The following is a 27,802-nucleotide window of genomic DNA, read 5'->3' on the forward strand; positions in this document are numbered from 1 at the left end:
ATCATTATCCTCAGATCTTTTCCCCACTGCTTTCCCCAAGTGTTGCCAGAGTTTAAGGAATGGAAACCGAAATGAGTGGAAATAAATTATCCGTATATAATGAGACCTTCTGTGCTGCACCACCTCTGGTGACATCTCATATAGGCTCATTAGTGCAAAGAGCTATAGCTGGAGATTCAAAGTGAATAGCAAAAAAAAAAAAAAACGAAAATCCATGAAAGATTAAAAGGGGAAATGTTTTCTGGTTCCTTTTATCGTTTTTGTTTGAATGTGTCTGCACAATGTTTTTATTAGGATTTCCATATGCTGAATAAATAAAATAAAACGGAAGCACAGAGGTTTGAAAATTAAATATCATAACAACCAAGCCAACACAAAAATGAAATTAAACATCTTTCATTTATATTTTGTGTTTAATTGTTTATTATTTATGTCATTTTTAATTATCTAGGTGATCAACTTTTTTATTGTATTTAATAATGTTGTGTATATGAGGTCACAATGTCTTTTTACACCGAATAGTTGAATGTTTTTGTTGTGTGATTTTCTGCAATAATAGAGATTTATAAATATTCCTATAAATGTCTGTTTCATAATGTGTGATAATGACCACTTGGGGGTGCTGTCATACAACAAAGATGTTGGAGCTGTAAGTTCTTGGAAACCAGGCAATCGATTCAGTCAAAGTAAAAGCAGATAAATGATCATTTTGACATATTTTAACATCTGAATGCAGCATGTTGTACCTTCTGGTCTCATTAGTTCATAAAACAGTCAGCATTTAATCATTTGTATCAACCGGACTCAATAGTTCCACATTATTGTAAAGGTATTTTGCACAAAAAATTAACATGGAGGTTAATGTTTGTGCAAAATACCTTTTACAATAGTGTGGAACTATTGTGTCCGGTTAATAAAAATAATATAATTTTGATCAAAACAACTGTATATGAGGATTGAAATTTGAACAAGGAAATCCAGTGATGAAACATTAACAGCGTTAAGACAACATTGAATATCGAACAATAAGATCCCAAACCTTACACATTTATTTGCATCTTGTCACAAGACAATGAAATTAGGTAGCCCCCCCACCTAAAGTGAAATTTTTCGATAAGCAACTTGAACAACTGCAGATGAATTAAACGTCATGCACGGACCATCCAGAGTATGCAAACTCTATTCTTTCTATGATTGTTCTCAACAACCTTTGAACATAAATCTTGGCATATGGTTGATGATGCATGCGTCATTATAAGATACAAGAACGTACCATTAAAATAAGCAAGCTAATAGTGTGTTTATATATACACATATATATTGTGTGTGTGTGTATATATATATATATACAAATATATTTATATATTTATTTGTCCTATGAGGATATAAACTGTACCACAAATACATAACATGATCTCATTTGAAACAAACATGTATGATAACTATTCAACAATTTTTTTTTTAAACGCATACAAAATATCAAATCCCAGGAGAATGTACTTTAAAGGTAATGTACGTTTTTTCCAAGATTTCATGCAGCTTCTCATTGTAGTAGTTGGTCCCAGTTCTCAGGAGATTGGCTGCCTTTCCTGTTGTCACTGTGTGACATACCAGTGAGACAGTGTGCGAGTGTGTGTGCGTACGCATTGTCTGACACGGTGGTGCCCACTTTAACAGTTTGCAGTAAAGGCTAAAAGAAGTCTGTTGTTCAAACTGCTGTCAACTTCAAATGTCTGTGTGAATGACAGAAACGTAACCACTTTGAGTTTATACACTAACAGTTTACAGCAAGAGGATGTGACTCAAGTATTTACAAAGTTAGACACACCAGTTTTTCTACAAAATCTTATTTTATGAAGAAATGTTACAGTATTAAAACATAACAGAGTCAGTAAACACCAAAAGAGAAGGCAGTGTAGTGTTTGTTTTCAAGTGTACCAGATTGTCTTCCTTCAGTGCAGTCAAAAACCACGACAACACGTCACCATCCCACCAAGACTAAAGAACATGAAATGACAGTGTCAATATGACAAATCAACACTCAGAAATACTGTTGGAGACACAAGGACAAATACTGACTGAATATAAATTAGAAATGCCTGAGTAATTACCAAGACCAGCAATCTGCCTTTTACACAAAAAACAAAAAGTCCGACGGAGAAACTTTTCATAACCAGAGTGACTTGAAGTTTAAAGACATAATTCACTTGTGATGTCAATATGACTGTTGTGCTTGAAACAAAAGCACCGAACAACATGCGTTAAGTACCTAATGAGAGTTCTTCGTGCAAGTCTGCAAATTCATACCATGCCATTGCTTACTTTGTATGCATGCTTGTTTGTATTTGTACGTGGTCCCTTTTCATAATAATATCATAAATTACAACAAAAGCAAGAAATGATTCCTAGAAACAAAAATGCATGACAGTGTGGTATGCAATGTCACAGAAAACATCACACATGATATTAAGTTATGGCAAATTCTTGAAATGAGGTTTGAAATCATAAAAAAATACCTGCAGCCCATGAGAATATTCAAATTAGTAAAATAAGTGCTAATGACGTAGATGAGGGGGAAGATCTTCCTCCTCTGAAAAACATTTGAAAAGCGGCGGAGAAGTCCAGCGTTGTGCTCTGCATTTGAAAGTCAGGTTATAACTTACATCATTGGATTATCAGGTTATAACATCATGTAAGATATTGTCCAATCTGCTGTCACCTGATCAATAGAGTCACTCTCTCTGATCAAGGGCTCAACAGTTCCCTGTTCAACGCTTTTTCTCATCACGTCGAATCACCTTGCGTATCCAGGAGCTGAATGAAGAGACTTTGGTGTAGACGCCGGGGGACTGTTGTGTCCGGCAGGCGTGACCCCAGGACGTGACGCCGTAAACTACCCAGCCCCCTCCTGGACGCTCACACACCAGTGGACCTCCGCTATCGCCACGGCAACTGTCCACACGCCTCTCCGCCTGGATGCTGCCGGCACAGAGCATGCGGCTTGTGAAAGCGCCGTGGAAATGCTGCTGGCAGTGGCGGCGGGGAAGCACTGAGAGCGGGGCCTGCTGCAGGGTCTTGGAGTATGACCGGCCTGAGAGAGATAGAGAGGTTGAAGTTAAAACTGGAAAGTTGGAAGAGTGTGTGTGTGTGTGTGTGAGAGCATTTTTGTCTGTACGTGTTAAGGTCAGACTCTGAAAGTGAAGACTAGAGGGAGGGTTCAAGCCTAAAAACTTGCTTTATTCTTCTTCTGACTTTTAGAATGAATAGTTAAGTTTGGGTTGGTTGTTTCCACAAATGGAGCGACGCCGGCGACCTAGTTCAGGCAGCCAACTCGAGCTGCGCTGCTCCAATCATGTGACATACATCATGTGACATACCTCACTCTCCACAGCCATCTATAATACACACCCACCTCATCAGGTGGTCTATTTAAGCAGAGAGAAATTTCCCATCATCCCCTTTCATCGCACTGCTGCTACCAGTTGCTTCAGCCCCTCCACCACCCCAGCATCCACCTGTAGGCTCCGACGGGGGGGGGGGGGTTACAAGTATTTGCTCATCACTCCCATCATTCCTGTGTAATCATATGGGGTAGTGATTAAGTTGGAGCCTAGATGCCAAACAGTAAACCTGTTATCCTGCTGCAATAAACGTTTGAACGCGAGTTGTCTGACTGAACTTCCAAATAAATACCCAGGAAATTCTATGCAGACATCAGTCACAAGATCATCACCTGACACAAAGACCGTAAGAATGGCCGACATGAGGGCTCATCAAAAGTGAAGCCAGAGTATCGCCACCTGGCTACAATATAGGTCATAAATTGTAGATGTTACATTTTTCTCAAAGATGGTTTCTGTCATTTTAAAACTCCTGTTCATTTTTCGAGCAAGTTTGGTTTTAATTAGTTATTTGCTATTAAAATGGGGTGAGACATCATGATTGACAGCTGAGACTGACTTGCAATTGATTGTATGGGTGGGACGTCGATACAGAGGCTTCACACTACGATCTTTACTGCACAGGCTCTGGCTCCAAATGCACAACATGGCAGCGCTGCTAGCCGGGATCATTGATTTTGGATATGAAACTCGCAGCATTCCACATGGACGCTTTACCTTGCTTTGCCAGCGAGCAGCAGGCTGCTGTTGACTTGAGCAAAATTATCCCATTCTGGCAGATGTCTCACTTCTTTCAGGTAAAAGCAGTTTAATTTAGAGCTAAATTAATTTCAAGGTTTCTGGCAGAGTTCAAAAGAGGCAGGTTTCCTCACATTCCAGGAAAGATGTAGAGCAGAGGTTTGTGGCACAAGTTCACTCACTGTACTTCCAAGATGTATGGAGAAGGGGAAACAGTCTAAAGAGGTCGAAATTCCAGCATGACAGGTAGTAAAATGGCTTTATATTTCCATCCATTGTAATGTATTTTCATGTCTATGAAGGGCTTTGTAAACTTTGTAAAGTGTATCATTAGAGGTACCACTATATTGAACAATGTAAAGGGTCATCCTTTAAACATGGTATCACTCTGTCTCTTTTTATAAAAAATATATGTCCCTTCATGCAGACCTGGTCGGAGCTAACTCTGTTATTGGCCTGTGAACGGTGTAGACAGCTGTTTGCTTCCTCTGACACACATGAGTTGAGTTTCACCCTGTGGCCCGAAATGTCTGCAGAGGTTAAAACCGCTAATCAGTAGTGACAAGAGCGTGATCCATGGTGCTTCCACTTGTGAACCTACAATTGTTTTAGTTGGAAAGCACAACCAAGCTGGAGAGAATTGCTGCAGTAAGCTAAACGTTTATTGTGGTGGTGGGGGGGGTGGTATTTTCCCCCCCAACTGTCACCGTGACCACACAGCATGATTCACTATCCGTGGTGGCTTCATAGTGTAATGTATGTGTGAAATGTGTGCGTTTGATATCAGGGTGGCATATAGCCATGTGCAAGCAGCTGTGCAGAGCAGACATTTAGTCTCAGGTTTAACAGCCAAGTGCTGCTAAACAATCACACACTGTGTAAATAGACTGTTGTCATCACAGCAATCAAAAACAAACTGTCCCAGTCACACAAACAGATTAGAGAGAGCACGCTTTTAGATGCGTGTTAAACGTGGCCTTTTGTAGTCCTTCATGACTAAGTTGCCATGATCGACATAAAGATCACGAACAGATTTAAATGTGTTGTCAGTCACACGGACAAAACAATGTGCTACAATCACCATAGCATTCCTAACTATATGACAAATAGGTTGTATAACTCTTTAATTTTATTACCATACTGTTCTTCTGCATTATTTATTGTTACACTGCTTTAAAGTTTGTTTTGACAAAATATTTCTAATAAAAGAAGGTGAAATTGTATATCTCTTATTTGAAAAAAAAAAAAAAATTGTATGGACTTCCCGAGTCTGCAGGTCGGTTGTTTGGTTGGTTAAAAACTGTGAATAGTCAATAGATAAATAGACAAACCAATGCTATAAATGTCAGTTTAAGTCATTCTTTTTCTGCTTTTCCCTTTATTTCAAGATGGTAAGTATGAAGGCCTCACACCACTAGACAGTGACTTTGAGCTGTAAAGCCTTTTTAAATCAATTGTCTCGTTATATATTTTAATTTTAAAAAAGTACATTTATTCAGTTTTATTTTGAAATGCCTTTGTGCATCCATGGTGGATTTAGCTCTTGTCTTTTTTTAGCCACCTTTGTGATGAGCTGCCCCGGCCGGATTAGTTTCACATATTTCATCTTGGGTTCCCGTCACAAGTTTTATAAGTGTTTGTATTGTCTTCACCTGTCCATGTCAGTTTGCCAGTTTAGTTTTCTCATGAATGAATCATGCCAGTAATTTCTCCTCTATACAAAGGAGGCTGTTGTGAGGGTGCATGAGGAAGAAGTGTCCAAAATATAATATAATTTAATTGTCATGAGTGGTTTCTCATCACAGTTTACTCCCAGTGTGAAATGAGGTTTTAGGATATTTATAGCTTTGTGTTTTCCCCTTATCAGTAAGTGCATCTGTCATAACGTAGGTCTTAGAGTTTTGCTTGGCCCTACCCTACAGTAGTTTAATCTAGTTTGGATGTTATCCGTAAGATCTTAATCTTTGTTCTGAGTGCCAGGTATAACAACATATCCTCACCTGTGTCACCCCAGCCGGTAATGTGACAGTTGCTGGCTTGTTTGAGCGCTCTCTCTTTCCTCATGGGCAGACAGGCGGGAAGGACATGACGGCTGAATGACACACATTCTCCGGGCAACTGACCCACGGCCCCCGGCGACAGACGCACCAAGGCCAGGTCGTTATCGTTGCTATGCGAGTGGTAGCTTGGGTGGAGGACGATTTGATCGACACCGTACTCCTCTTCGTATTCCTCCGGGACGAGGGAGTGGTAGTCGCCCACTCTGACTTTATACTGCTTGGTGCTGTTTCCATATCTGCAGAGAGAAATGAAGCGTTGAGTTGAGGGAGACCATCGGAGACAGAGGGCGTGTGTGCAAGAGCGCTCCCCCACTGCTGCAACATGAACAATAAAATTACGAGCTCCTGCAGGGGTTACCTCAGCAATACTTCATCTAGAGTTGGACAAGCACAAGCTTGTTACACCGAGCGCACAGCCACCAAATCTGTACCAGATGCCTGTAGTAGTGGAATATGTTTCAGGCTTCATGGTGTTATTCTTGTGAGAAAAGTCTTGAGATCCTTTTGCATGGGTTACATGGGGTCACCTGTTTACCAAAGCTTACCCAAAACTTTCTTACTTTCTCTTTAAGTAATCACGAGGCTTTATCTTTTAAATCTCCTCTTGATGCGTGTGAAACACTTTTCTAGTTTTGGAGTGCATACCTCCGCCAATGCTCAACACATCTGGATCCGCACCTGTAGTGGTCGTTCCATTTGGTTCCACATTACAATGGCCACTTGTATTATGTCTGTGGGGTGTTTCTTGCGTTTGACTCGTGTCCAACATATAGACCCCGCCCCGTTGTGAGAACCCAATGTCACACACGCAAGAAAGCCGCAAAAAAGCGCCCAAAACAGAATATAATTGAATATAGCAGACACACTATACAAAATATATTTTAACTGTATAAAACTAAAACTACAAACCTGGATGATATAAGAAAATATCAAACCAACATAAATATTTAACTACACACACGCAGGCTGCATAGTTGCTCTTACAGCACCAAATTCCACACTTTCAGGGGCTAAACGAATGAGTAGGAGTATGACAGAGAATGAGTATCAGCAGGAATGATTATAATTAATCTGTCATTGCATCTGTGTGTTTATGTGCTTCTATGACTCACAGGTTAACATGAGGAAGTGTTTTTTGTGAGTTCTGTTTACTGGTTGGACATATTTGGGCCTTTTGGAAATAGAGCGGGTGAGAAGAGAAGAGTGAGAGAAGGAGGCCTCGCTGTCGAGCCAATTCTCTTGTGTCCGGTTACAACTGGTGGAGTGTTTCCGGAAAGATCTCCTGACCCGGGAATGCCACGGCGTTCCTGGCAGAGCGGAGACGCTGCTGACCAGCCATCTACGTACCAGCCACACTTAAACACAGCACGTGTTTTGCCACTAAATCACAAAGCTTATGAAGATAGATACGAAAAGAACAGGCTTAATCCTGTGCTTAACTTATCATCTCCCAATTAGAACAGATAGTGAATGTGACTGTTCACACATTATTGTTGCTAAAAGCGTTTAAAAATCTGCTGGAGTTATGTTACTGCTGGAAAGGCCCCAGCTGTAAAACCACACGGTATAAATAGGTTTAATATGTGACAACATGTGATCACTGACCTTGGGTCAGTTATTATTCACCTACTAACAAGTAATGGACGTTTAAGAGATCATTTTATAACTGTTAGTTTCCGTGTGTGTGTGAGAGAGAGAGAGAGAGATTCAGAAGTCACTATCTTGTAGTATGGTTTACATGCAGCAAATTACTTGTCATAGCTGAAGCCAACATCTTGAAACAGTGACACAGGACATGCATACATTTTTGTGATGTGAGTAGTACTTAGTTGGGTGTGACCATTCTTGTCTCATTAACCCTTGAAAAGGAAGGTAAAGACACATGAGATGACATATAGAGAAGACATAGATAATTGATGTAATCTCTGGTATTTATATTGTGAATACAGGGTTTACATAAGGCTTCTGTTTAGTTTATGAGCGTATGACTCCTAACCCAAAGAACAAGTTGTTATGATTTATTACTATTATCATAATTATTATCATTGTTGCCATTCTAGTTATGACACTGGTGGTGAACTGTTTCCATTAATCAGCCCTAAACGTCTGGAATGCAGAATGCCAAATGCTTTGAATTAGCAGCATAGTTTGTGTGCTTTCGATGTGGAGACAATGGGGAAGTCACTTCGCAGAGTAGAAGTTATTTTATAAGCAGGAAAAGTGGGAAAGCCTGGGACTGGTTGAAGAAATGGTACTGGAGAGGGTTTTATGAATGATGTGGAAACATCATGATTTATAGCAATGGAGCTGCAGGGTCTGCACAGAGTTCTGCTTTTCCTACCGAACCCAAACACTGGCACTAATAGTTGGGAACATAACAAAAAGTTATGAGCCCACAAAATTGAGTCTGACAACCTTGAATGTACTGCTCAAGTATCAAATGCAGATGCTCTGGTTTGTGCAAAACCCTCAATTTCTCAGTGGTTTACAAATTTGCTCTGCGTTGTTTTAATTTTCTCTTTTGCTGCATGGAGTCTTACTGCTGCTTTCTCTGCTGTATGAATTAGGTGATGGATTGCAAGTTGGTGACGCCATGCGGAGGCCCCTCAGACCAGATGTAGTTGGGATGAAGTAACTCTGGCTGCTTCCCTGCCACCTGCACCACAACTAAACCACCACTGATTGCTGCTCTGCTGAGGTTCTCCGGCCTCTGATTTTCCTCTGTATTTTCAAGTCTGACAATGAGGAAGTTGTGCAGTTGAGTTAAAACATCATTTTTGCATAAGCGGGCCAGCAAATGTATGCAAAATATACACACAACCTCATGTCAATAAATACAGACGAGTCCAAACACACTATTTAACAAGGTGATGTGTGTGTGTGTGTGTGCGTGTGTTTGACCTCTTGAAGCAGTGAGCCGAGGTCAGCACCCAGCAGGAGTCGATGAGCGTGGCTCCACACACCAACCTCCCATCTCCTCGAGAGCCTCGCAAACGAATCGCAGCCTGCCATGGCCAGCCACCCCTACCCCACACACACACACACACACACACACACACACACACACACACACACACACACACACACACACACACACACACACACACACACACACAAAAAAGAGCACAAAAAATGTAAACACCGAACCCACACACCTTAACAAAAGCAAAAGGCTCCTACTCAGACTCTGCAATGGGTGTATTTTATCCAGATATGATTCATGAGATATTTTGGAGGACATTAAAGTTCTGTGTATCTATCTGAGTTACTTTATGGGCTTGTTGAAAGAAATGTAAATCTAGAGGTCCCCATCTACACACACACACACACGAGAAGAGAAGGCAAGGAATATTTGCATGCATGTACAGACAAATTGAATATTTCTTCACTTGTAGCTTCAGATCAGCTGTTTTCCATCTGAAACTTGTGGAGTTGAAAATGCGTCCAATATTCTTTACTGTATGTGTCTCTGGCAGCCTTTCTCTCTGTGCTGTTATTAATCCCTCCTGTCCCCCTCTGGCGTACCTCAGAGAGTTTTCTCCTCCTATGATCCGGCGCTGGCGAGTGTGTACGAGCCGCAGACCGCAAATTGAGTTGACAGGATCTGACAGAGACACAAGGGAAACCATTGGGTGTGTATATGAGAGCGTGTGTGTGGGAGGGTGATGATCGCTAAACCATACACTTGGACTCAGAGGCTGCTTTTATTAAATATTTAGACTGATCGAAAACGTAATCAATTCTACTACTGCATGTGAGCCTAGAATAAAGAAAACTAAATATATAACAGATCGTGTGCGCACTGGTTTTACTTTTCACTGTATGTGCACATGAGAAATGGTAGTAATAGCATATGTGCTGGTAACAGATAGGGCTGTATGAGCCTGTCCTGATGTGTGACAGACGGAGTGAAGCAATAACATAGCTCTTAACATTTTACCATCTGGATACACACACACACACTGAAGTCGCCCCTGCTTCCCTCTCAAAGTGGTACCTCTTGACTTTTCCTTTTGTAATTAGTTTCTCATTAATTTCTCAGTGTATATGACATACTGGAACTGTTTGCTAAACAAATTACAGTTTGCTCATCCATTGTGTCTTCTTTTTCAGAGCAACATAAACACATGGGATAAACTCCTGACTAACTGACTGACCTTTGACCTCTTTGTAGCCGGCCTGTGTTTCACCGTAGTCACAGATGACCCCAGCGTCCTCACTGTGGCGACAGTTGTGCGTGCCGGGCGCCTGTTTGATGCAGTCTGCTAACGAGCGCTCCTCGCCGCCGCACTTCACATTGTCAACGTGGATGGGCCCCGTCCCTTCGCCGAAGTACGCCATGACTCGGGCCTTTGCCATGCCGCTGGAGGACAGACAGACAGACACAGGACAGACGCACACGTTATTACCACTGTCCTTCAAAAGTTCTAAAACTGTTATGTTCATATTGCACCTGAAAATAAAACAAACTGAGGAAAAGTAAGCGAGTCAGCATGTTATTCAGTGTGCATGTAATGTAAGTGATTCACAATAAAAGCATGGGTTATCAGTTAGGCAGCATAGTAACTAGCACAAGAGCAACAACATATAGTTTAAGCACAGATATAAACAACAAATAAAAAGGGGAAAAAGTTAAATATAGTTTATACAGAACTTTTAAATATACTAGAAATCTTTGGAGAAAAGCCAACATTAGAGAAATGGTGTCTGTGTTTGTTAGAAGCTTTTGAATGTGAAGGCTATGACTCATGAGGTTAATAGTTTATTATCGTTTTTTTGTAAGCACATTATGACACATAACCAAAAGAACAACATGTTTAACTAGGTGTTATAATTGATGCTGACTATTCAGGCTACAATGATCTACCATGTAATCTAAAATTCCATGAGACTTAGTGTAGTCAGAGTACAATTGATAATTTCAGGCTGTTATTACACTGGTAGTCGACAGCACTAATTATTTAATCATTTTGTTGAGTTGCAACATGTTGAATATAAATATTGAACTACTCAGTGTGTGTGTGAGATTATGCAGGTAGTACTCATGTTGTGGGGGAATCACAGTCACAATATGTGGACAAGTCCCCACAGCCTAAATCATTCCATTTTAGGGTGGAGACAAGTTTTAATGTTTAATTGTAGGTTAGGGTAAAGGTTCAAAGTCTCAGAAATCTGAAGTCATGTCATGACTGTGTGTGTGTGTGTGTGTGTGTGTGTGTGTGTGTGTGTGTGTGTGTGTGAGAGAGAGAGAGAGATTCAGAAGTCACTATCTTGTAGTATGGTTTACATGCAGCAAATTACTTGTCATAGCTGAAGCCAACATCTTGAAACAGTGACACATGACATGCATACATTTTTGTGATGTGAGTAGTACTTAGTTGGGTGTGACCATTCTTGTCTCATTAACCCTTGAAAAGGAAGGTAAAGACACATGAGATGACATATAGAGAAGACATAGATAATTGATGTAATCTCTGGTATTTATATTGTGAATACAGGGTTTACATAAGGCTTCTGTTTAGTTTATGAGCTTATGTGTTTGGTCATAAAGATGTGTTTGGTCATTAAGATATAGGCAGTGATCATATATGAGTGCCGATGTTATGTTTTGACATTCTCAGGCTGTGAGGCAAACCAGGTCAAAGCCCCTGTTACAATCTGACAGCAAGAGTATTCATATCACTATCTCACCCCTGACTTTCATTAGCAAACAGCTAACACACACACACACATGTCGGCTGTGGTCGTGTCTGTGTGCCTCTGTATGTTGTAAGTGTGATTTTAATTAAGATTGATGGATAACTGAGAGCGAGGATCTCATGTTGCGTCCCCGAGGTTTGGTGGGTGACGGGTCTCGTATCCACTACTCATCCACTGGGAACCGCATGTCTCTTATTCAGACATCTTGTGTTGTATCCGTGTCTCCCTGTGCGGTGCTAAGCATGCACACACACCTCCAGGCTGCGTGGTTCTGTGGCAATACAGTTATTGTACATCAGACCAAAAACGCAACACAATCTTTTCCGGTTACGAACAGCTTAAGTCAGATATCAAAGCCAAACATGTTCCTTTAAGCTCTGAATAATGTTTTAACATTTTTGTTGTTGGATCAGATTAAAAAATGTTGAGGGAATGTAGAGCTGTAGGCACAAGTGCCTGTTGGGCAAACTTCCAAGTTAAATTGACTGTAACACAGAGACACAAGTGAGCCAACATTACAGGCTCTACTTAACTTCGCTCATGGTGCAGTGATGCTGACATAACTTAAATCTCAGGTGATGAAGACAAAAAACTTTGTTTTCAAGATGTCATAAAAAAGTGATAACTTTAACTGAAGCACCTAGAAGATGTATGAAACAATCGTACTGTTATTCAATATTCAGAAAACATTTGTTACGGCTGTTTTTGTCCACTAGCTTTACATCGTTTACCTGTTGTGTTTTTGTGTTGTTTTTCTATGCTGTGCTGTGGCGCTCACTGCAGGTTTCGGTGTGTATTTGTGAGAGAGTCCATATTCAGGTGGGTCCTTCGGTGTGTGTGTGTGTGTGTGTGTGTGTGTGTGTGTGTGTGTGTGTGTGTGTGTGTGTGTGTGTGTGTGTGTGTGTGTGTGTGTGTGTAGTTCAGGCATTACTCAGGCTGTAGTGACTTAAATCTATTTACACAGTCATATTATGGGATCTTGTTTTCATTGTGGGAACCAAAAGCTAATCACCATAACGTAAAACATTAAATTGTAAGGTAAAGACATGTTAAGGTTAAGGTGTAGTGACTATGGTTAAGGTTAGAGTAAACCTCTAAAAATCTATTTAAGTCAATATGTGTGTGTGTGTGTGTGTGTGTGTGTGTGTGTGTGTGTGTGTGTGTGTGTGTGTGTGTATATATATATATATATATATATTTATTTTTCTTTCTTATCACCAGAGCAACCTCCAACCCTTGGAGACCTACTGTGTATGTAATGACCTTTCACCACACCCTGAGCGAGACAGAACGATGACCCTAACACGGCTTTTCCACGCCTCCATCACGCTTCGCTTCTCTCTGTCTCTCTCACGCTTATGCTCTCCAGATGTGGCTTTCATCTGCACACAGATGTGTCACAGAAAATTGGGCGAGTACGGGATGAGTTTCCCTTGCTGAGGAGTGATGAGAAGGGGAATGAAGACAGTTTGTTACGGTACGGTTTTCCCTCGCCGTCTCGTGGCCGTTGTTATGGAAAACGGGACAGCGTCTCGGAGGAAATGATAATTGGACAGAGAGAGAATGAGATGAGGTAGTTTTGTTTCACCACGACATGTCTGTCACTGTGAATGTTGCTTTGACACAATCGGCCTGCCCTTTAACTGGATGTTTATGTTGGCACTGCAGGAAAGGCACAGCTCAAACCCTTAATAGAAAATATTTGGCTGCACACCAAGACGTGCTCAAAAACTTAAGTGAACTGGATTGTTCAAGATTTATTAATCAAACATTGCTATTTTAAAAGATTCGAGGCAAACCGGAGCTTTTCCACCGTATATTAGCCTGAAACCATAGACATGTGCAATGGTGTGTAAAGTGGAAACAGAGAAGGACTGTGAAGATGGAAGGATGAAAAACAGACGGAGTAAAGGGGGTGTAAGACAGATGCCAAGTCTGAGAAATGGTGATTGATCTTGTGAATAGAGTTTGAAGTCTGGATCCACTTAAAAGTGAATGTATTGTATTGAGTGATCACATTGAACTGTCACAGGCCTTTTCAACTCCGTCATTTCACCTCTATTTCAACATCCTGACGTGTTGACAAGGATATGAGAAAGGAAGGGTGTGTAGCAGACTGCAAACCTGAATATCAGCAGCCTTCCATGACAGTGAACTGAGTATAGGTTATGACTGTCGGTGGGACAACATAAAGTCATTTCAATCTTCTAAAGCCCGGCTCAGACCACAGGAATTTCAGGCCGATTTAACCTCAATTGGGTTCCCCCTGAGAATCCGAGGTAAATCTAGTCTGGAACCTCGTCTGGACCGATGTTCAGCTCAGATTATCTGTTAGTGTGAGGGGTTACAGAGCTATTCTTAGAGACTGGCCGCAGAAGCATAGCCCTGATAATTATCAAACATGTTTGATATTTAGGATTTAAATTGGGGATGATTACCTCAGTAGTATGTAGTCGAGCTTATGAAAGGACGATTACAAAACACCGTGCGGTGCAAAGCTGAGTTGAGCTGAGTGAGGAAAGGCTTTCCAAAAATGAGAGGCCCGTACAACGTGTCGTCTAAGACCGATCACAACTGTGCAGACAAAGAGAAGAGCTGGGGAGAAGTCCCTATTGGACATAGCAGCCTTTAAAAGGTCAATAACAATCTGCGATATGAAGTTGGATGGCTACAGGCCAACGGAAAAAAGAAAGTGGAACTATGTTTAAGCCAAATCAATGTATTGTCTCAGTGTTTTGTCTGTTACAAGATCAACTAAATACAACATTAGTTGGTAGACGGTGTCTTATCGAGTATTTTGATCTATGTGGTTTCTAATTAGAGTATCATTTGGTAAAATAGCATAAGAATATTGTATTTCAGGTCAACAATGGCAGAATGTGGTTTTGAATTACAGCAGAATGAAAAGTGTTTCATTTCCTGCTTTGTGTAATTTGATATAAAGTAAACTTATTACGTCTCATTATTAGTATTATTAGTAGTAAAACCTGTTTGGTCCCTGTCTAATTGACGGCATATTATTTCAAGTTTGGAAACTGGAAAATACAGTCGCTGATTGCTCTGATAGAGCAAGTCTCTGTCGTGTTTGTTTTGTTTGCACCATCTTCCTCCTGAGATCAGAACAAAGAGGTGACGTGAGACCGTGCGTCAATCCCTCTGGACCCATGATCTTAATAATATCCTGTAGTGTGTGCATGTTTGAGATCAGAGTGGAGAATATCTGCGAAGATTCTCCTCTAATGCGCGACGCAACCTGATTTCAAAATTAGTCGGGTTTTTAAGATTTCTGTTGTCAGCTTTAGTCGTCTAAAAATGTAGATAATAAATATTTGCAGCTCTACAATGCATCTGTCATCCAGAACAACATACTGCAGACAACTTTGAAGATCTTTCATCTGGTGCATTCCTGTTCATGTTACCCAGGAGTGCGAGTCTGTCAAAGAGGCCACTCCCACACAAATGCACACACTTACATACCTGTAGCCCAACTGTCGGCACACGACCTCCGCATCACGATCAGTCCATCCATCGTCACACACAGTCCCCCATTGACTAGACAGGTAGAGCTCCACCCGGCCTTCTCTCGGGCTCTCTCCTCCCACAAGCCTCACCGGGACATCTGAGGAACACACACACACATAAAGTAGATAGCAGTTACCAGACGTCTAGGAGTCTCGCAGGCCAAGGCACTTTACACATTCTCAAACAAACCTGATCCTCCAGGCCAACCTGTCTAATGAATGGGGCATATGCACTCATATTTGCGACATACAGTATGAAGTGGCCGCAACGCCCGTCTGTTTTCATGCATGTAACCCATTGTATGTCCTTGAAGGGAAATTGTGAGGCTCCTATCACTATAAAATATCGTTGTTTTTTCACTGGCCCAGCTTTTAACAAACTCCTGTTCTCGGTCTTTCTCGCTCACTCTCTAATGGCGTTCAGCTCCCACTGTTGATCAAATCAGTCTGAGCTTTAGGTTTAAACAATCCATCATCATTTCATGCCCAGGCATTTAAACACACACACACACACACACACACACACACACACACACACACACACACACACACACACACACACACACACACACACACACACACACACACACACACACACACACACACACACACACACACACACACACACACACACACACACACACACACACACAGTAATCTTGTTTAAGTGGATCCTAATGTCTTTTCCATGTGTGAACAGTCTCTGGATCAGTTTACACCCTTGCCAAGTACCAGGTCAATCAGTATTTATTTGCCTTTGAATCAGCTTTCTTCAGCAGCTAAAAACACAGAAAGATTTATTTGACGTTACATTTTTTTACCTCTGCCTAGGTGTTTGCTAGTTTTTTTTCATTTGTGCGCAAGATTACACAACAACTGAACAGATTTCCATAAAACTTGGTGGAAGGATGGGACATGTACCAAGAAAGAACAGATGAAATTGATCTGGATCAGGGAGTGGATCCAGGTTTATTTAAAAAAAATTTTTTAACCTTCTTCAACATGTGAGAGAGGGCATTTTTCAACTTTTTTTTTTTTTTTTCTCTGAGAATAATTGATGGCTCTTGATGAAAAAAGGGCACTGATATCATTGAGTACGTTTAATTTGGTGCAGATCCAAATAAACATCTGGATCTAGCATTATAATTGTGGTTTCATAAGGGGACTGTTGGTGGAGGTATGTGCTCGACTGAGTGCCATTCCAGTTACTCTCTGGTAACTCGTTATTGCTGTTTTTAGGTGCAACATTTCACCATTATTTTGAAAGCAGGATTCCTCAATTAAATCAGTGGTATTCGGTGAATCCTGAAGTCCTTCTCTGTGGCTTATGTTGACGGGCCACATTTAGACATTTTCTTTGGTGACCTAAGAATTGTCAGAAGGGATGATTAATGTAAGTGGACTTAATTGTGGTTGTGTTTACTTCTATGTTGAGGAACACTCATCTTTGTCCCCTCACTTAGAAACACAAGCAAAGTTCAAAGCATAGCCATGGCTTATCTGCTTTTTCTCCTTTTCCAAAAACAACACAATCTGCCTGTGGCATGTTAGGGGGGATTTACACACCCACAACCCTCAAAACACAAATACACACATGCACAAATGCTTCGTTGTAATGACATAATTCTTTGGTGGGTGTTTGTGGGGCAAGTGTGTGTCCCTGCGGCTTTTGCCAAACAATATAATCTACCTAAACCAAACAAATGAAACAGCTATTTCAATCTGAAGTCTGTGCTCAAAACAGTCACATATATTCAACGTACATTACTTAGGAAATGAGAACCTGACATCGCAAAACTCATATTTTCTAAATTAGAGCAGTCGGCGAGAAATGAGCACACTTGTGCAGTAAGTGAAATCTAAGCTGAACTGGTACTGTCCAGCTCTGTCCTTACACATCTTTATTAGCGTCTGGAGGCTGTAAGACATAAGCCTGATTAATGGCGCTAGCATTTAACACTTCCTGTCTATTTCAGCAAGCAGTCACACCACTGACCCCCAGTCTCGTCCTATAAAAGTGCAGTTTTAAAGTAACACCAGTCATGTGTTATGTGATGGTGTGCCAACAGGTCAGCCCACTGGTGTGTGGTATTCATGAGCGGGGACGAAGGTCCATATAGTCATGATGACTTTAAAAGTGTCCCCGTTATTAAGGCAGGAGAATGTAAACGACAGCTGTGCCTTTTGGAGTTAGCGTGACTTTCGTTATCCTCCTTTATCGGCCTCTTGGAGAAGGCTTTTCCAAGATGTAATTAAAAGAGATTTCAGATCAGCTCATATTACCATTAACTGGTTTTATGAAGTGAAGGGACTTCATCATGTGATTACTTGTTCCTCACATGCCTCTGTGCTCCAAATACAAGGTTGGGCTTCTTCTCAGTCACTGACATTTAATTCAAATAATGTTACTGATAATAATATTATAATTGTTATTACTACTATAAATTGAATATATACAGTACATATATACCATTGATATCAAATTCTAATCACGTTCTTTACAAAAAGAAAAAGTTACATATTGCAGACTGCCTAAACACAGGTATAATAATAACAATAACTATATTAATAATAACTATAACTATATAATACATAATCATATAATCATTATTATTAGTAGTATTATATAAAATGTATAATTATGATTATTATAAATTGCATATATACATCTATAGCATTGATATCAAATAATAATAATAATAAATAACAATAATAATAATAATAATAGAAAGGACCATCGGAAATATAAGGTAGAGCAAAATATGAATAATTACAGTATTAGTAGGTTTTATATTAAGTGTTATTAAGAGAGATTTTGCACGAGATGCAGAATAAATTTGCCTGATATAATCCAGCCAGTCATTTCACAGTGGAGGGGCCCAGATGTGAACCCTGATAGTTTTTACTCCTCACCTTCAGGTCTAAGAGGAAGGGGATGCCAGGTGGACCTCTGCTAATGTGGCTTTAAAGGCTCATTAGTGGTCTGAAACTGGTCCCATATGTGCTATAGAAGTGATTAAAAATCAACATCAAAGTCTGCTCTGCCCTCTGACGTGTGGTGTAACCGGTGTTAAGATGTTTAAGTCGTGGGTTTTATGCAGAATCCTGCTGGATCCTGAGAGAAGCTGGTTATTCTAAAGTAATCAAATCTCTCAAACAGGAATAAAGAGCATTTTAGTAATCACGTCGAGCATTGCTGATTCCACTTGTTCATCAAGACTGTCGAAAGAGACACCATGAGCAAGTATTGGTGCTATTGAAACTGAAATTAATCAAGTATTACACATGATATTGAAATCAATTGAAATATTGCACATGATACTGAATATTGAATATGTGCCATGACTGACTCTAACTACAAAACACCTATACTCTTTACTAAGGTAAATGCCTGAGCTACAACTAATTTCCCTAAACTTTGGGCAGAGAGATTTAGTCCAGATTGTCCACACATGTATGTTAACTTGTAAACCTCCCTCCTTTCATATCCAAACACACCCACGTGGACATCACACTGACAAACAAACTAGCACTATGGTAATCACTTTGTCTTTCAAATTCCCAGCACGGTGACCATCTACAGTTTAACATGTATGTAATCACATAGAGAAGCAGTATTTGAAATGCTGCATAGAGTCTGCTTCACCCGTCTTCAGATCCCATGTTACCTTTAACCTTTTAAGTGCGTCTTACAGTAAGATAAGATTCTGTCTTACTCGTAGGAAGACTCTCTCCATTGCGCTCGGGGCTGCAGGCGATATTAACATCTTCATGGTGTGTGCAGTCATGACGGAGCCACTCCCTCTTGTTGCACAGCAACAGACTGGGTTCTTTCCCTGTGCAGCTCACATCATCCAAAAGAATTGGACCTGACCCAACCCCAAAGCGTGGGACTGGGGTGATGTCTAGTCCTTCAGAGGGCAGCGTCTCGCCTAACCTGTATGGGGAGAAAGGCCCACCCACACGTTCACACACAAATGCTAAGAAATGTGTCCCGAATATGCGCTGGTCTGGTGCTTTGTGTTACCTGTAACCAAGTTGTCGACAGACTACTTGTGCGTTTGAGTCTGTCCAGCCGTCATCACACACTGTCCCCCACTGTCCACCGTAGAAGACTTCTAAACGTCCCTCGTGGCTCCCTGTACCCCCGACCAGCCTAATGCTACCATCTGGAGAACAAGATAGACAGACAGACAGATATTATCTTATTCTAAAACAAGTTTTCCCACAAGAAGGTTTCACCCCTATCCATTCCTCCAATGTTTGGTTTGTTTCCATCAGAAGAATAACGAAACTTGGCAGAAGGATGGGACATGGACGAAGAAAGAACCCAGATGCAAGAGGTTCTTTTCATTTTCATTTTCTTCAACATTGAGCAATAGAATGTTCTCCTCGATTTTCTAGAGAATAATGCATGGGTCTTGCTGAACATTTGGTGCAGCTTGATTGAATTTAAGGGGACTGTTCGGCCTCGGCTACTGAGCGACATTCTAGTTTTAACTGATTTGCAATAAGTCTGGAAAAAAACATTACTAATTCTTTAATTCCTTGTGGCAGTCATGTTAAAAAAAAACTCCAGGGGGATTCTGAGAAACCAGTTTCTGTAGCAAGGGTTCAGTACTTAAGACTGCCTTTACACATCAGTCCCCTTGACTCCTGTGTGTGCTGAAGTTACACAAAACCTGTCCCACGTTGTGAGCTCAGGCTGAGCAATGTTTGAGCCCCATATTTCCAGGCCTGGTCACTTCGGTACGACGTGATATTCTAAAAGCTGCCCTCCAGCGCCTCACTGGCTCCAGGATTAAGCGATTGTTGGGGAAGGTGCCGTTTTCATCCTTCTTTTTTTTATCTCTTGAAAGCACTTTTCCATACCCCTCTCAAAGCAGACATTTTGACTTGTAGGAGAAACGGTCACATACTACATCTATAACTACACGTACATTTGTAACACATTCCTTTTGGGCCAACATGCAAAAAGTGGCAATTCCAGCACCAGATAACATAAATGTAACCATTATTATTATATCAGCTAAGCCTGTGTTTGTGGAGGGGCCTTCCATATCGCTGTATGTAAAATATGTTTGCATGACTTTGTGAATATGCATTGTTAATGCTGAGACGTGTTGGCCTACCTAGAAGAGGGTTGCAGGATACTCCTGCATCCTCAGCGTGCAGACAGTTGTGTTCCCCCCAAGCGCTTTTTGGACACTGCTCCAGCGAGAGCTCATTGCCTGTGCAACGCACCTCGTCCAGCCACACACGGCCCGAACCCTTCCCAAAATGTGCCTGGCCCCATGCCCTCGCTGCACCGCTGCAAAGACAGAGAGGAGACAAAGGCTTTGTTTTCGTGTTATGAAACAGATGACTATCTCTTGGTTACAGAATGCAGTGTGAATTTGTTTTATTTTTAAACTGAATGCACAAAACCAACAGTCAAATCTACCACTGCAAAATTGCTCACAATAACCATCTGTGCTTATGCAAACATTGCAACACCAACACCACGTTGGCACACAACAAAAATGCCTGCATGAACCCTTGCATAGTGCAGTGTTGCTTAATATTCATATCTCTGTGGTGCTAGAATCAGAGCAGGAACAATAAGCCTGATTCACTATGGGACCTCCAGATGTTCTTTAGTGCTCGCTCCTCTCTCTGTGTGTCTGAATGGAAAGAATACTTGTCATACTTTTGGAGACGGAGAGAAAAGAGAGACAGACAGCTAAACACCCACAGTGACGCATCTCAGCGTCCTACTCTGTCGTTCTCTCACGCTTTTTCCTCACTTGCTCATACTCACAAATACATTTCCGTTATGCTGATTATTGGTTGGAATTATTATGGACATAATCATTCATATCCGGGTATGCATGCGGGTTCCCCTTCACCTCAGTCCCAGCTGTCGACACACGACCTCAGCATCACTGTCGTCCCATTGGTCGTCACATATGGAGCCCCACTGCCCTGCGTGGAAGACCTCAACCGTGCCCTCTGACCCTGATCGACCTCCCAGCAACCTTATAGGGAGTGTCACCTCTGGTGAAACACAAACCAGTAATAATACGCACATGTACTAGTTATCTAATTAAAGAATCTATGCAGGCTTTTAAAAAATGCTTTTAAAATAAAAGACTGGTATGGGTTGTAGAATTGCACAGTTTAAACAGTCATTAGATTTCAGTAGATTCATGCAAACATTTATCCACCCGTCACAGACAATATTTCTCAAATAGGTGGCCCTATACCTTGCTGTTGGGTGCAGGTAACCGCTGCAGCCATAGAGCACTCTCCTCCATTCCAGGTGGTCTTAGGACACTGAAGCAGGTCTGGCTCCGCCCCCTCACAATGGACCGCCCTCCAGTGGAGTTTGGCCATGTTCGGACGAAACAGGGCAACTGCACGTCCACGACCTGAGATCCTGCCACGGCATCATTAAGCAAACAACTTACTTTTATTCATTTGAAATATTTTCTTGACATCGAACAGCAAGACCAGACTCATCTGATAAGAGCTGTTAAGATCCTTAAAAGCAATTATTAATTACTGTTGCTCTGCACTTTTCATATCATCAAAGGTAAATCCTGCAAGCGAGCTGGAGCCGCTCATCTCAGAGCAAAGATATTGGCCTGGTCACAGTAACCTTGAGGCATCTGTGTGCTCAGGATCTGCCATTCCAGGGTCAATATGGTCAGCGGTTTTACACGCAACAGCTTCCAATAACCGGCCACGTGAAAGTCATCACCAGCGATTCCAGCTGACATATGGCTGACATTTGCCCTCTTTCCTTCCCACTGTGGCGTTTCATTGACTCCTGTGTGAATATGCACAAACAGGCGTGCGTTCATGTCAGTGTGCGTGCCAGCACTGGTGCTTGTGTCAACATGTGTAAGTGCACAGACGGTCTCTGTTCTCCAGGGAAATCGCAACGCTCTCTCAAACGCACACCCCAGCTCATACACACTTTGAGACGCAGCAAATCAGTGGCTGCTGTGGCACGACAGAATCTCATGACCACAGTTACTTGTATGTGTGTGTGTGTGTGTGTGTGTGTGTGTGTGTGTGTGTGTGTGTGTGTGTGTGTGTGTGTGTGTGTGTGTGTGTGTGTGTGTGTGTGTGTGTGTGTGTGTGTGAGAGACAGAGAGAGGGGCAGACAGAAAGAGAGAGCTGGTAACAAGGTAAATAGCTGAGCACCAAAGGTATTTAAATACCTCCGGGGAATTGGGGGTTGGAATGCAAGGGTCACTCAAGGAAACTACAAAGACAGTGAAGACAAGGGAATGAATGAATGAATGAATGTGTGCGTCAGTTGCGTTGTGAAACCTTCTCACATTCCCTGACAAATTTCCATTGCATTCTCGCCATCTGTCTGAGGTAGCTTCACGTTGACAATCTATACGCTGGATGTGGATCGTACTTGCACCTGCGTCTGAATACATATGTTATAGAGAGCGGCAACTTGTGTATGTTGTGGCACATGTGTGTGTGTGTGTGCATGTGTGCTCTCTCACCCCTTGCCCAGCTGTCTGCAGACGACTGCAGCGTCTTTGTCCCCCCAGTCATCGCTGCAGACCGACCCCCACACTCCCCCCAGATAGACTTCCACCCTGCCATCGAGCTTGGTGCGGCCTCCTTGCAGACGCGCAGAGCCTACAGGATGGAGAAAGGGTTGGGGGGTAAAATAACACAAGTGATACACAAGTGATTCTATCATTGATTCGAATACTTTGATTACCTCCACCAAAGAGGTTATGTTTTGACCCCTGTCCTTTTGTTTGTTGATTTGTTTGTTTGTTGCTTCAATTGTAAGCAGGAATGCATAAACACAACTGGACGGATTACCACAGAACTTGGTGGAGGGATGTGCTACGGGTCGGGTTGAACCCATGACCTTTTTTTCGTGCTGATCCAGATCAGAGGGCAGATCCAGAATTTCCTGTTTATAAGGTGACTGTTTCCTTCGTGGAGGTATGTGCTCTACTGAGAGCCATTCTAGTTTATTTTTCCCAAACCAAGGTAATTAGGCTGACGTTTTTATATGAAAGATGTGATTACAGACACTTGGTGACCCGTGTATGCTTGTGTTTGATTATTGCCGGGATAATCTCATGGATTTCCGTGTATGTCATTGTCAATTTTATTTACACAGTATACATTTAAAACAACTTGGTGGACCAAAGTGCTTCACAAAGTAAAAGGTACAACAAGAAGACAGCAACATGCACTACATCAAAATACCAATAGTAAAAATAAAATAAGATAAAAGAATAGAAAAGAATAGAAGGCCAAAGAGAAATTCATTTAACAATGAAGTGTGCTAGAGAGAGGGGCAGATCTAATATGGAGTGGAAAGCTGTTCCACAAGTTTGGGGCGGCTACTGTAAAGGCTCGATCGCCTCTGGTTATGAGCCTAGTTTATGCTGTGTATCTATCTGAAGGGCAACAGAGACAGTCAGGTTGCATGCCCATGCACTACACACACACACACACACGTGTGGCTACCTGTCTCATGTTGTCATAACTGAACTTGCTTCAAAGAGATATTCCCTTTTTATCTTTTCTACAAAGAAAGATGCAGAATCTGGACACCACCCCTTGAATGCATGTCTTGTTTTCTTAATATCTTACATATGTGGATCAATAAATGTCAATTCAATGTATCTGCTACCCATGACGTGCCAACACACAGTCAAGACTATAAATACTGTCCCAGATACTGTCTTGTGCCAGATAAAAATCCCACACTCTGCTCCTTTCACCTCTCCCTCTGCCCTGTACCCCTTTCCATCAGGGATGTGGGTCCCACTTTGACTCCATGTTTTCATATTGTCAATAAAAGACTGTACATTTGACACTTACAGATGATGTTGTGTACAAATATTTTAATATCAAAGTATAGATTTTAATAAGCCTGTACACCCTGGTGATCACTTCATTGTAAACAGACCACATGCAGTCTAGTTTATAATATTTTCTGCAGATGGAATGATGATGGCTCCTTGTAAAACCCAACATTGCATGTGTGGTACACGGGCCTGGGTGTTTACCTTGTTTACAGTCGCAGTAACCCCAGTCCACTCTGCCTCTTTGGTTCCTGAAAAAGCACCAGGGTCGGATCCTGCCGTCCGGGTTGCGGCAGTGGTTGTGCTCTCCGATCCCTTTACCCGGGTAGCGCTCCCTGAAGCCGGCCACTTCGGTCCAGTTCATACACCGGCTGCCGGACTCGGTGACGTCTATCGCCCCCCGGTAGAAGCCGTCCTTCCCGCGGCTCTGGACGCAGTCGGTGAAGGGCAGGATGAATGAAGGCACGCTGCTGGAGCCGCAGATCGCGGCCAGAAGCGCGACTCTCACCGCGAGATCCAGAACCGTCAGATTCATGGTGACAGCAGGATATTCATCCGATTCTCTCATCGGCTGAGGAGACGCTGACCAGGCAGCGTCATCGCTCCTACAACCGTGGGACGAGGAGTGAGGACAAACCGAGGCGGATCGATGGAAGTCAGCGTGGAGCTTCACCAGACCACAACACACCAACATACCCCCTCCCCATACGGCACTTTATACCCGTTTATTGTTCAGGGCCAACAGAGTAAAAGTATATGGTGAATACAGAGGGACCAGAACCCACCATGAGGTTTTTAATGTTTGATAAATAGTCATGTATATGATTCATGTACAGAAACTTTGAGAATTAGCCAACATGCTTATTTTTACGAGGTATAATCTAATCTGATCCAATCGGATCTAATATAATCTAATCTGGTCATATTCGTATATGGGTTCATTAAAATGTATTGCTCTTATTATTATTATGGGTGACCACTTTAACGGAGTCCTGCCTTTTGAGCCACATTAGAGAAGACGATGATTTTCTCACGAGTCTTATTATCGAGTTTTATTTTTACTGATGATCTTAATAATAGTCAGTTTTAATTTTACTGTTCTTGATAATAGTCAGTTTTATTTTTACTGTTTTTAATAAAGGTCAGTATTATTTCCATCCTAATGGTTTTATTACAGGCTACATATTTTATAAAATATGTTGTGCTTATTATTGTTATTGTTATTGTTATTATTATTATTATTATTTACAGCCCTCCTAGTGTCTACCATAGATGCCGACAATATAGTGGTCTCTGATTGGACGAGGCATGACAAAACGTCAAACTAAAGCGCCCTTCTTGGTGACATCATCACGCAGCGTCCATTAAAAACACAATCCTTTGTTTTTGAAGCCGGCGTACACCGAAACTCGCCGAGGTGGGCGGTGTCGGTGCTCGATAAACCGCTCCATCTGACGGACGACGCGCTCTAATCGGGCTGCTAAATGGTCCCATATGTACATATCATACATGTAACAGGTCACATATGTACATATCATACATGTAACAGGTCACATATGTACATATCATACATGTGACAGATCACATATCTACATATCATACATGTAACAGATCACATATATGTACATATCTTACATGTAACAGATCCCATACACTACCGTTCAAAAGTTTGGGGTCACCCAGACAATTTCGTGTTTTCCATGAAAACTCACACTTTTATTTATCAAATGAGTTGCAAAATGAATAGAAAATATAGTCAAGACATTGACAAGGTTAGAAATAATGATTTTTATTTGAAATATTAATTTTGTTCTTCAAACTTTGCTTTCATCAAAGAATGCTCCATTTGCAGCAATTACAGCATTGCAGACCTTTGGCATTCTAGCTGTTAATTTGTTGAGGTAATCTGTAGAAATTTCACCCCACGCTTCCTGAAGCACCTCCCACAAGTTGGATTGGCTTGATGGGCACTTCTTGCGTACCATACGGTCAAGCTGCTCCCACAACAGCTCAATGGGGTTGAGATCTGGTGACTGCGCTGGCCACTCCATTACAGACAGCATACCAGCTGCCTGCTTCTTCCCTAAATAGTTCTTGCATAATGTGGAGGTGTGCTTTGGGTCATTGTCCTGTTGTAGGAGGAAATTGGCTCCAATCAAGCGCTGTCCACAGGGTATGGCATGGCGTTGCAAAATGGAGTGATAGCCTTCCTTATTTAAAATCCCTTTTACCTTGTACAAATCTCCCACTTTACCAGCACCAAAGCAGCCCCAGACCATCACAGTACCTCCACCATGCTTACAGATGGCGTCAGGCACTCTTCCAGCATCTTTTCACCTGTTCCTCACAAATGTTCTTCTGTGTGATCCAAACACCTCAAACTTTGATTCGTCTGTCCATAACACTTTTTTCCAATCTTCCTCTGTCCAATGTCTGTGTTCTTTTGCCCATATCAATGTTTTCTTTTTATTGGCCAGTCTCAGATATGGCTTTTTCTTTGCCACTCTGCCTAGAAGGCCAGCATCCCGGAGTCGCCTCTTCACTGTAGACGTTGACACTGGCGTTTTGCGGGTACCATTTAAAGAAGCTGCCAGTTGAGGACCTGTGAGGCGTCTATTTCTCAAACTAGAGACTCTAATATACTTGTCTTCTGGCTGAGTTGTGCACCGGGGCCTCCCACTTCTCTTTCTACTCTGGTTAGAGCCCGTTTGTGCTGTTCTCTGAAGGAAGTAGTACACACCTTTGTAGGAAATTTTCAGTTTCTTCGCAATTTCTCGCATGGAATAGCCTTCATTTCTAAGAACAAGAATAGACTGGCGAGTTTCACATGAAAGTTCTCTTTTTCTGGCCATTTTGAGAGTATAATCGAACCCACAAATGTGATGCTCCAGATACTCAACTAGCTCAAAGGAAGGCCAGTTTTATAGCTTCTCTCACCAGCAAAACAGTTTTCAGCTGTGCTAACATAATTGCACAAGGGTTTTCAAGGGTTTTCTAATCATCCATTAGTCTTCTAAGGCGATTAGCAAACACAATGTACCATTAGAACACTGGAGTGATAGTTGCTGGGAATGGGCCTCTATACACCTATGTAGATATTTCATTAAAAACCAGACGTTTCCACCTAGAATAGTCATTTACCACATTAACAATGTATAGTGTATTTCTGATTAATTTAATGTTATCTTCATTGAAAAAAACAGTGCTTTTCTTTGAAAAATAAGGACATTTCTAAGTGACCCCAAACTTTTGAACGGTAGTGTATATGTACATGTCATACATGTAACAGATCACATATATGTACATATCTTACATGTAACATATCACATATATGTACATGTCATACATGTAACAGATCACATATATGTACATATCTTACATGTAACATATCACATATATGTACATGTCATACATGTAACAGATCACATAGCAATACAACTGACAACAGCTGCTGTCATGTGTCTACAACTCTATTTTAGCAGCTAACTCCATCCACAGCAGGGACGTACATCCATACCGACCGCCCCGGTGTAGTAAACGAG

At 41.6% G+C, this 27,802-nt stretch overlaps 1 protein-coding gene across 1 annotated transcript; it reads right to left on the bottom strand.

The window, feature by feature from the left end:
* Positions 1-1,830: 1,830 nt before the first annotated feature.
* On the bottom strand, positions 1,831-24,959 carry prss12 (serine protease 12). The gene is made up of 13 exons (XM_035179963.2): positions 24,465-24,959; positions 22,929-23,067; positions 21,666-21,838; positions 21,309-21,456; positions 20,553-20,731; positions 19,448-19,589; positions 19,137-19,357; positions 15,377-15,518; positions 10,357-10,562; positions 9,725-9,803; positions 9,101-9,223; positions 6,140-6,435; positions 1,831-3,091 (listed from the first exon to the last, which is right to left on the bottom strand). The coding sequence occupies exons 1-13, from the start codon at positions 24,952-24,954 to the stop codon at positions 2,769-2,771; spliced, it is 2,661 nt and encodes an 886-aa protein (XP_035035854.2). The 5' UTR covers positions 24,955-24,959; the 3' UTR covers positions 1,831-2,768.
* Positions 24,960-27,802: the final 2,843 nt, after the last annotated feature.

Source organism: Hippoglossus stenolepis, chromosome 2, assembly GCF_022539355.2.
Source record: "Hippoglossus stenolepis isolate QCI-W04-F060 chromosome 2, HSTE1.2, whole genome shotgun sequence".
Classification (NCBI taxonomy): domain Eukaryota; kingdom Metazoa; phylum Chordata; class Actinopteri; order Pleuronectiformes; family Pleuronectidae; genus Hippoglossus; species Hippoglossus stenolepis.

Coding starts and splice junctions, on each gene's coding strand:
- prss12 (XM_035179963.2), bottom strand. CDS start 24,954: ATGTTGGTGTGTTGTGGTCTGGTGAAGCTCCACGCTGACTTCCATCGA. Junction 19,358..19,447: donor TGTCGACAACTTGGTTACAG/GTAACACAAAGC, acceptor CTCCCCATACAG/GTTAGGCGAGACGCTGCCCT. Junction 10,563..15,376: donor TGCCGACAGTTGGGCTACAG/GTATGTAAGTGT, acceptor TCTGTCCTCCAG/CGGCATGGCAAAGGCCCGAG.